The following is a 10,820-nucleotide window of genomic DNA, read 5'->3' on the forward strand; positions in this document are numbered from 1 at the left end:
AACAAGTATTATTATTGTCTGACCTATCCGATCCCAGATAAACAAATACAGTGCTACCCTAATGTGAGCATAACACTCATATAAAACATATATTATAAATACATACGATTCCAATTCAAAATCATGGTGTTTATTTTAATTTCTCTACCAAATCAATTCTTCTAGTTCTATAGGATAGTAGAAGAGACCGAACACATTGCAATTTCAACGTGGTAATAGACGTTGTCCTCCTACCAAATCCACGATCTTATGCATTCAAATTACTCGTCCATTCGCCGATGTTTAAAAAATTTAAAATGTTATCTCAATGTAAATCTTGTAGAGGACCTACATTCCTACAATAGGCACTTACAAATCATCAGTGACTACAACATGACCTTTTGTTCTATTTACACTCCATAGATTTAAGAGATCATCTTTTGATGATTTCCTAAGCTAGTAGTTTCCCATCGTCGTTTTTATGGCTCCGTAGGGGCATTGTGCTAGCGAAACTACTTCACAGACGATACTGCTGGACGATTCAGAGACGATATGTTTAATCCACTGGCTGTGTTGCACCTAGTCCTTTATATAGATGGTCTGATTTGCATTATCGTCCAAGAATCGTTCAAGAGTATCGTGTGCATAGCAGCACTCTTGTGCTAGTACTACTAGAAAACAAACCAACACAAAGGACGCTACTCTACCACGGTTCAAAATTTGAATGAAATCCACGGTGGCCAAAACTAAAACCAAGAAGCGGGCCCTCCTCGATCCGGCCCCACATGGCATCCAGCCTGCGAAAACGACAAGCGCCGCTGGTAGGATTGGACCGAACCAGGCAGGAGGTTTCGTCTCCGATGCGTACGTGCATGCAGTTGCAGTTGCAGTTGGATGTGGCCTCGTGCGGCCAGCTGTTGCTGCCGGCCACATCACCGGCTGTCCCCGGCTACAAATACCACGCTCCCATCTCCTCCCCCCCGACAACCACCACCACCGCTCGCCGCCACCCACGACGAATCAATCACTCTCCCATCCCAGTTCATCGATCCTCCCCGTCGTAGCATCATCAAACCAGCTAGCCAGATCGATCCATCGCGATGGAGGGGTGCGACCGGATCAGAGGCCCGTGGAGCCCGGAGGAGGACGGCGCGCTGCGGCTGCTGGTGGAGCGCCACGGCGCGCGCAACTGGACGGCCATCGGCCGCGGGGTGCCCGGCAGGTCCGGCAAGTCGTGCCGCCTGCGCTGGTGCAACCAGCTGTCCCCAGGCGTGGAGCGCAGGCCGTTCACGGCCGAGGAGGACGCCGCCATCGCGCGTGCCCACGCTAGGCTCGGCAACCGCTGGGCCGCCATCGCGCGCTTGCTCCGCGGCCGCACCGACAACGCCGTCAAGAACCACTGGAACTGCTCCCTCAAGCGCAGGCTCGCCGATGTCGGCGTTGCAGAGGAGGAGCGGCCGTGCAAGCGCGCCAGCGTCACGCCGGAGAGCACGTCTGGATCTGGGTCGGGGTCCGGCTCCGGTTCGGACCGCAGCGACGTCAGCCATGGAAGTGTGTTCGGGCTCGGCCAGGTTTACCGCCCGGTGGCGCGGGCCGGAGGGTTCGAGCCCGCGGACTGCGCCATGAGCCGGCGGCATGAGGTGGAGCGGGAGGAGGCGGAGGACCCGCTCACCTCGCTCTCCCTCTCCCTCCCCGGCACGGCCACAGAGGTCCAGGGGTTCCATCACGACAGCTCCCACAGCCACTTCCACCAGCCGTCTCCATCCCCGCCGTCGCCGCCGCCCCCTCCGGCGCCGACGTCGTATCCGTTCAGCCCCGAGTTCGCGGCGGTGATGCAGGAGATGATCCGGGACGAGGTGCGGAGGTACATCTCCGGCGTCGGCTGCGGTGCCAACCTGCCGTCCATGCCGCAGGTGGTAGACGGCGTCATGCGTGCTGCGGCGGAGCGGGCCGGTGGGGTCGCGAGGACGCAGTGACCAAGATCAATCCATCCATCCGGTCGATCAATCAGCTAGGACAGCCGCCATTTTCTCAGTGGTCATGCTTCATTTCGTTAGGATCTGTAGTCTGAAGTCTGAACTGAATTAGCAATGGGAGAAAGAAGACTAGGCAGAGCCAAGCTAAGCTTAAGCTATCGCTTTGCTTCTTTCTTTCTGTATATACAAATGAAATGGAAAGAAACATGCATGTGTCTAAGTCAGAGCTCACTCGTGTCACATTTGTATTCCTACGAATACCGAATACCCGTACGTATGGATCTGAAGCAAAAAAAAAAAAATCCCTCCTTTTGCATCTGATGCAAGGAGATGCATAGTAGCATCAAGCGTGCAAGGGGCGCGACGAAAACCTATGTGCTCTAGGATGGAGAAGTTGAACAATCAGACAAAATGGTAACCAAAACAAATTTTCAGCAAAAGGCCCTCATGTATGTATGAAAAATAAATCATGATTCAGAAGATGAACATCATGTTGGATTCAGCTAAACTATTATACCGAAACATAATACTGACACTTCAAGTAACCTACCACTGATGCTAGTTAATTACCCGTGCATTGCAATGATGGCATATATATTTTTGTAATTTAACATTAATTATATCTTGCATACATATTCAAAATTTTCTTGCACAACAGGCTGCCTGTGACTTCTTTTTTACCGGCAAATGACTCTCCTTTTATTTCTTTACTTTTTTCTCCCAACAAAAAATGTTTTCCAGAGTGATCTGTAAATGGATATATTGGCAACCATAATAAGATATCAAGAGCTAACAAATCTTAAATCAAAGAATTTAAGAATGTATCCATGATGCATTTGACATTGATTCCTTTCCACAAATGTGTCTTGTGTTATCAAACATTGATTCCCCCCCCCCCCCACAGATTTGGTCTTAAAAGAGTGATCCGGAATCACCGTGATTGATTTTCTTTTCCATAACAAAATTACTAAATTTGCCAGATAAAACCTGATTAAATAGATCAGTGGGATAAAAATCTGTTTAAATAAAAAGGGGGAATAGAAAATAAATCAGTGGGTGGGGTTTAACTGGAATGGAGGCGACACTGTACAGGTCTATGTCGATTCTGATATGCCGAGCAAAAACCAACCTATTGATCATAGAATAAATAAATAAAGGAAACCAAGAAAATGAAACATAGAAAAAAACAAAAAATAAAAATGCATGCACGCGTCAAATGGCCGACCAACTTTTTTTATAGTTTATGTTTTTTAAGATTTGTATTTGATTTGTGTATGAGTAGTGAAAGCCAAGGGAAGTTTTATTTTAGTTGAGATTTTCTTAAGATTGATTTGAAAGTTGTTTTGGGAAATTTCTGATTTGATTGAGTTAATGCATGTGTCAAATGGGCCTGCCAAAATTGGTTGCGTTTGAGCGAAAGATCATCTACAAGACGCTCGCGTGCGTAACATAGGATTTGCGAGGGGTGATGGGAGTGATGCGAGATTACCAATTCCCGTTTTAGAAGTAAAGGTTAATGGATCATTACGTGAATTTATTCCGGCTGAAGGGCGAGATAGTGGAGTGGGGAGGGAGGGTTCATCTGTGGACGCCCGTATTTCAGAGGTTTATAGGTTCGCTTTGGTCTGTATTCCATCCGTCCCAAAATTCTTATCTTAGATTTTTCTAAATACGGATGTATCAAGTCACGTTTTAGTATTAGGTACATCCGTATCTACACAAATTTAAGACAAGAATTTCAGGACGGAGTAGTTTCCTTCTAAGCTTTTTTGTTGATAAATATTTGTGAAGATATTATGGTTTCAGTTAAATGAAATCAAAGAAGAGCTCTCTTTATAAAAAAAATCTGCATGGAGAGGGACAATTTAGAGATAGGATCCTCAGTTGAAAATGATGTGCTTGACAGAGCAAAACCTCCAGCCGGGAAGGCGATCAGGTGCAGCATATACAGGGGTGTTTGGCATAAAACAGAGCATCATACTGGCAGTGCACCTACGAATCTGTTGCACAAACAAAGGCACATTATCTGTACTACTATATAGTGTACCAGTTTTGAGATGGATCCAGAGCATCAATCATAACCGTTGGTCTCCAAAATCCAAGGGCTAAGATCAGCCGGATTCGCCATGAACAGTAGACTGTTGTTGCCTCTGTTGTGTTCTAGAATATTCACGTGGCCCTTCCAGGAAAAAAAGGCCCATATGCGATGCCTCATGGGCTATATTACTGCTTGAGCGCATGAGGACTTGAGGCCAAATAAGAAGGTTTGGGAGGAGAATGGAAAGAAAAAATAATAGAGTAACATTCAATTTTTTAATGAACCTCCGGCATTTTAGATGTGAATGTACAGTTTTTTATGTGAATATTAAAAACAATTGTGGGTGGAATTCCATTTATCAAAATCACTCCATTATACTTTTGTCGAGTCACACTCCAAAATCACTCCATTCTCTTAAGACATGCATTGCATGTGCATACATACTAGTATATGTTAGTGATGCATGTGGTTCTATTGTTTTCTGTTCTAAAAGCACCGGCAAATACATAGCTACGCTTATGAACCAGAACGGTGCCGAAAGGGTTCAGAACATAGTTGTCCATCAAACAAGAACACAAGTTAGTTCAGAGAGTTGTCCATCCATACTAACGGAGGACATTAGTCGATCCACAGTAGATACATAGGAGTAGCGCTAGGAGCGATCTTGCTAGACCTCGCCATTGTTCTCCAGCCGGCCCTTGGTGGCCTCCGCGTCACACACCAGCGCCGGCACCATCCTCGACGTGGGGCGGCTCCCTGGCCTTTCCCCATAGCACCATGTAGAGGCCGGCCACTATGAGCACCGATCCAACCGCACTGGGCAGTGACACCACACCAAAAGAAAATGCATGTCAGCATAAAAGGATGAAGCTTGTTAAAGAAAAATAATCTCGAGGGTATACGCTATATATATATGCACTAAGCATCTTAGGTGCAATACGGGTACGGTGCAAGATTAACATCTCTGATACTTGTTCTACGGTAAGATTCTAAGAAAAAAATTTGATAAATACTCCCTCCGTTCCTAAATACTTGTCTTTCTAGAGATTCCAACAAGTGACTACATACGGTGCAAAATGAGTGAATCTACACTTTAAAATATATCTACATACATCCGTATGTTGAGTTCATTTGAAATGCCTAGAAAGACAAGTATTTGGGAACGAAGGGAGTAGCAAATGAGTTCTCTTACAGGCATTAAATTAACACAGCTAATATTAGGTTTGCTACTCCTAGTACATACAATAACATATCTTAACACCTCATTGATCTCCTAGGGAAAAAAAATCCTATGCGGCCCAGGGAGGGCGGCCATGGCCGCAGCCGCGGCCAGCGAGCCGGAGAGGTCAAAGTTTCCGGGAGCCGAGGAACACCGCGAGAGCATCCGAGGCGGCCAAGACGGTGGCTCCCACGGCGAGCGAGAGGAAGATGGAAAAGGGACTTGGGATTTCGTTGCGGAAGTTAATGGAACAAAGGATTAATGGCCTGCGTTGAGGGGTCCTTGCCAAGTGTCCATCGCTGGACAGGGTCTCACGGTAAGCGTATGCGACCCGGTTCGCATAGGATTTTTTTCGCTCAGGCCATGTTTAATTTATATGTTAAAAAAAGTAACTAGCGGAGCAAACGCTTACTCTCCGAGGTGTATCTTTTCGCCGAGGAACGCCCAGCCCAGCACGGCGCAGACCACCAAGACCACGGGGTTGAACATGGAGACGAACAGTGGGCCACGCAGCTTAATGCACCACGTCATCACCACAAAGGTGGCCCCCCAGCCCACGATCCCCTGCATACGTATGCACTAATTTTGGTTAGAAACATGATTAGCGAGGCGATTTGGCAATCATGGAAAGTAGAGGTTTTCATACCATGTAGAGGACGGAGTAGAGCCGGATGCCGGACCCGAGCTCCCACACGGCGGCCCGGCGATCCACGGCGGCGCTCACCACCGCGAACTCCACGCCCACGATCAGCGACATGATGATGGTGCTCGTGTAAGGTGCTGCGAACCGTTGAGAGGTCTCCAGGATGAAGACCTCTGCCTTGAAGCTTGCCTCAAGCCATATATGTAGTTGTCCACTTCATTCTCTTTATAACCAAAAGTTCTAATAATCTCATCGAACTTGAGGTACCCACTGCCTTGAAGCTTGCCTCAGGCCATATATGGATTTCTTTAAACGACATGCCATGTGTTCTTTTCCTTCAACGACAAAACCTTCAGGTTGAGTCATGTAAACTTCTTCTTTTAAGTCACCATTCAGAAATGCCGTCTTGACATCCATTTGATGCAGCTCCAAATCATAATGAGCTACAAGTGCCATGACAATTCTGAAAGAATCTTTGGATGACACAGGCGAGAAGGTCTCCTTATAATCGATTCCTTCTCTCTGTGTAAAACCTTTTGCTACAATTCTTGCTTTGAACCTTTCGACGTTTCCTTTGGAATCATATTTGGTTTTGTAGACCCACTTGCAGCCTACCCTTTTGGCTCCATCAGGAACTTCTACTAAGTCCCAAACATCATTCGAGCTCATAGATTTCAATTCATCTTCCATGGCTACCAACCATTTGGACGAGTCTTCACTTTTAGTGGCTTCTTTATATGAGGTCGGATCTTGTGCCTTCCCTATGTCATTTTCATCCTCACACATGAAAGTGACATAATCGCTAGAGATGGCCTTTTTCTTTTCCCGTTGTGATCTTCTCATAGGCTCATTAGTATGTGCATTTTCTCTTGCCCGAGAAGGTTGACGATTATCATTGGGTTGAGGATCACCATTTGGCTGAGGATCCTCATCATGCTAAGGATCTTCATTATGCTGAGGCTCCTCATCAGATTGAGGATCCACTTCAGGTTCGGGATCACCAGTAGGTGTCTCATGCATATTAGGCATAGGGATAAAGTTCCGTTGGATAGTCAGGGATGGAACGTACACCCGCTTCTCCTCAAGATCAATCGCCCTAACCTCAGTGACTTCATTATTCTCAAAAAACACTGCTTGCCTGGTTTCCACAAACTTGGTGGTATGACCTGGGCAATAAAAGCGATATCCTTTTCCTCTATGAGGGTACCCAATGAAAAAACAACTGACTGTCTTTGGGTCCAATTTCTTAATATGTGGATTGAATACTTTAGCTTCAGCCGGGCAGCCCCACACTCGCAAGTAATTCAAGCTCGGTTTCTTTCCCACCCACATCTCGTAAGGTGTGCTCGGTGCTGACTTAGTTGGAGCAAGATTTAGGACGTGTGCAGCTGTTTTCAATGCCTCCATCCAAAGGCTTACTGGTAAGTTCGCATGACTAAGCATGCTACGTACCATATCCATAAGAGCGCGATTGCGACGCTCAGCTACGCCATTTTGCTGAGGTTCACCAGGCATTGAATATTGGGCAATTATTCCAATTTCAGCAAGATATTTTGCGAACGGTCCTGGAATTTGCCCATAAGGAGCATGCCTGCCATAATATTCTCCCCCGCGATCAGACCGTACTACTTTGATCTTTAGGTTGAGTTGATTTTCAACCTCGGCTTTATAAATCTTAAATTTGTCCAAAGCTTCGGATCGATCACGTATGGGGTAAATGTAGCCATAGCGAGAGAAATCGTCTGTGAAGGTAATGAAGGAATCAAAACCATCCATAGACTTTACGTTAAAAGGTCCGCATATGTCAGTATGAATAAGTTCAAGGACCGATGTGGCTCTTACTGCTCCTTTCTTAATTGTTTTCACATATTTTCCCTTAATACAGTCAATACAATTGCCCGCATCAGAGAAATCTAGCGGATGAAGTATTTCTTCTTTAATCAATCGTTCCATTCCCCCCCTCGAAATGTGGCCCAAGCGACGATGCCACAATTTCGAAGAAGGATTGATACTTCTCCCATTCTTTTTATGATTGCGTTCATTCATATTCATCTCGCAGAGATTCACACACATAGGATAACCGGAAAGATTTAACATATAAAGTTTGCCTCGTCGGACGGCGAGACCAACATCCTTATTACAATACTTTAAAAAACATTGTTTCTCCCCGAAGGTACAATGAAAGCCAAAATCATCTAAACATGAAACTGAAATCAAATTCCTACTCAAAGTAGGCACATAAAGAACGTCCTTGAGCTGAAGTAGGAAACCAGTGTGCAACTTCAAGGTGAGGGAGCCCACGGCTTCAACTTCAGCCTCCTTCCCATTCGCGACATTAAGTCTTCTTGTACCCTTTAGGGTGTGGCTTATATGGAATCCCTGCAAAGAATTCGCGACATGAACAGTCGCACCTGAGTCAATCCACCATGTAGATTCAGAAAAATCAACATATAGAGATTCATCTACAAGAGTGATCTCATCCTTACCCTTTTTATTCAGCCACTTAAGAAAACCTGGACAGTCCGCCTTGAAACGATTTGGCTGCTTGCAAAAATTGCGAAGTCTTTCTCCAGCGGCATTTGTAAGATTAACTAAAGTAGCCGCTGAAGGTGCGGGACGTGAACAACTTGCCTCGTTGCATTGCTTAGGCTTTGGAGGATTCTTTTTGGAATACTGCTTTTTGTTGGGCACATTATTGTTATGAGCATGGTTCTCATGCTTCCTCTTTGCAGAGTTAACATGGAGAGCTTGATCTTTCTGCTCACTCTTCATTCTCTCTTCCTCCTGAACGCAATGTGCAATGAGTTTAGATAGTTTCCATTTGGTTTCAAGAGAGTTATAGTTTATCTTGAATGGATTGAATTGTGAGGGTAGTGACCTAAAAACTAGGAGCACAAGAAGCTCTTCGTTCAAGTCACACTTCATGGTTTTAAGCTTTGCCGCGGCATTGCTCATACTTAAGATGTGCTCCCTCACATTTCCATGCCCGTCATATTTTGCAAGCAGCTTGTGCAAAAGCTCATCTGCATACACTTTCTCCGGAGCCCTTAAATTGTTCTTCCACCGATTTCAAATATTCGACGGCACTTTCATTGGCAGGAATAGCCCCTTTAATCTCAGTCGAGATGGAGAAGTTCATAATTAGGAGCGCCATTCTGTTTGACCTCTCCCACTTCTCAACTTTAGCATCATAGTCTTTCTTAAGCTCAGCATACCCAGTGGCACCCTTTGCAGGTTCCACTGGTTTACTTTCCCTCAGTGCGAGGTCAACCTCATGCCATCCGAGGTGCAAAAGCAACGAGTCCTTCCACGATTGGAAGTTATTCCCAGTAAGTGGCTCGATCTCGCCACGAGAACCGGAAGCTGTCATGTTTCGAAATATCATAAGTAAAGGAAAAGAACATCATCATTAATTTAAATTGCACAAAAATTAACCTACGTTGGTTTGATCAATTTTCATGCAAAAATTAACTCCAAATTATATCACCGTTGGGCAGAAAATAATAAGGAATTAACAGAGTGATTCAAAAATGTAAAACAACGTTGGTCTGTATTACAAAAATGATCACATTAATCTCATGTGTAATATCAATTTTCCAACATTAATAATTCTCCATTTATTGATATTACCATGGGATGAACATAAATGTGCCATAAAATGACACAAACATTAATTTATAAAAGTTTTCTAAATAAAATTTCTCGTTGGTTCCATTTCATTCAGAAAACTAAACCATAATTTTCAGAATCATTTTTCTGGCAATTTTCTATTTATAACAGTGCAAGAACATTTTGGGAATAATCATAATATGAAAACACACTGAATAAATAGAAAACACACAGAAACTTCAATTTTAACCCAAAACCCATGGCAACTCTTTAAATCCTAGCCCAGTAAACAAAAAAAAACGCCTTTTCTGCGGGCTAAGACAACTCGGGCCGAAGCCCAGCCGCGAAGGCGGACCGTATAATGCCCGAAGGCCTGCCCTGAGCCACCTGTTGCTCTCGGCCGTCCGATCGGGCCAATGGCCGCGATCATCCTGCACGGAGCAAAACGAGCGAGGGTCAAACCCTAGGGGCCAATTCCCCATTTCGTTCCCGCAATCGTCGGAACGGCGACGCACAACGACGGCCATGGCGGCGCGGTGGCTGCATTCGATGGAGCAGCGTGCCGCGGACCGAGTCCGGCGCGCTCCTCCGACGAGCGTGGCTGCGGGCGTCGCGAGTACGGCGTTCGGTGGCGCGAGCAGGCGGCGGCTATGGGGCATTTCGCCAGCGCTCGCTGGCGCAAGCTTTCGGCGGCGACGACGGCGTGCAAGGCGCGGAGGCTAGGCGACACGCGCGTGCGTGAGCGCAACAGCGGCGGCTGCTGCTTCATTCCGCGCGCCACCCCGAAGGGCGGCGGCGTCCCGGCCATGGCGTGCGCGTACGGCGGCGGCCGTGCGGACCCCGAAAGCCGGTGTCATCTGGGTGAGCCCGTCACCTTTTGGGATTTCGGAATGGGGAAAAAATTCTAGGGCTAGGGTTTCTCATAATTAGGGAAAAAAACGAGTGATTCATCTGATTCCCCTCCTTCTATATTCTTAACATGAAACAAAACCAGTGTTAATTAACCCTACTTGAAGCGGAAGCGTGATACAGGTAAACTAACATAACTTGTTGATAATCATAAAGGAACTAGCACTGATCCAGTAGCATATTAGTCATTTAAATAGAAACCTCTTAACCCTAGGACTTGACTTAGCAGAGGGCTAACCTTAATCATTAGGTCGTAATCATGATCATCAAACTTAAACAGATCATCTTAGGGATCTAATCTAGGCTTAACCATGCTCAAGATACCATTGTTAGATTTATAATCCCGTAGGATGTACTTAACAGATCGTAAGCCAGGCATTAGATCACCTAATAGCACAGATCAGAGAGATGGATTAGGTTCTTACCACCAATGGAAGCAGCCATTGG

The 10,820-nt window shown here is 45.7% G+C and overlaps 1 protein-coding gene across 1 annotated transcript; it reads left to right on the top strand.

Moving 5' to 3' along the window:
* The first annotated feature begins 944 nt into the window (after positions 1-944).
* Positions 945-2,179, top strand: LOC123146939 (transcription factor MYB44). The gene has a single exon (XM_044566200.1). The coding sequence runs from the start codon at positions 1,080-1,082 to the stop codon at positions 1,953-1,955; it is 876 nt and encodes a 291-aa protein (XP_044422135.1). The 5' UTR covers positions 945-1,079; the 3' UTR covers positions 1,956-2,179.
* The last annotated feature ends 8,641 nt before the right edge of the window (positions 2,180-10,820 follow it).

This window comes from Triticum aestivum, chromosome 7A, assembly GCF_018294505.1.
Source record: "Triticum aestivum cultivar Chinese Spring chromosome 7A, IWGSC CS RefSeq v2.1, whole genome shotgun sequence".
Classification (NCBI taxonomy): domain Eukaryota; kingdom Viridiplantae; phylum Streptophyta; class Magnoliopsida; order Poales; family Poaceae; genus Triticum; species Triticum aestivum.

Coding starts and splice junctions, on each gene's coding strand:
- LOC123146939 (XM_044566200.1), top strand. CDS start 1,080: ATGGAGGGGTGCGACCGGATCAGAGGCCCGTGGAGCCCGGAGGAGGAC.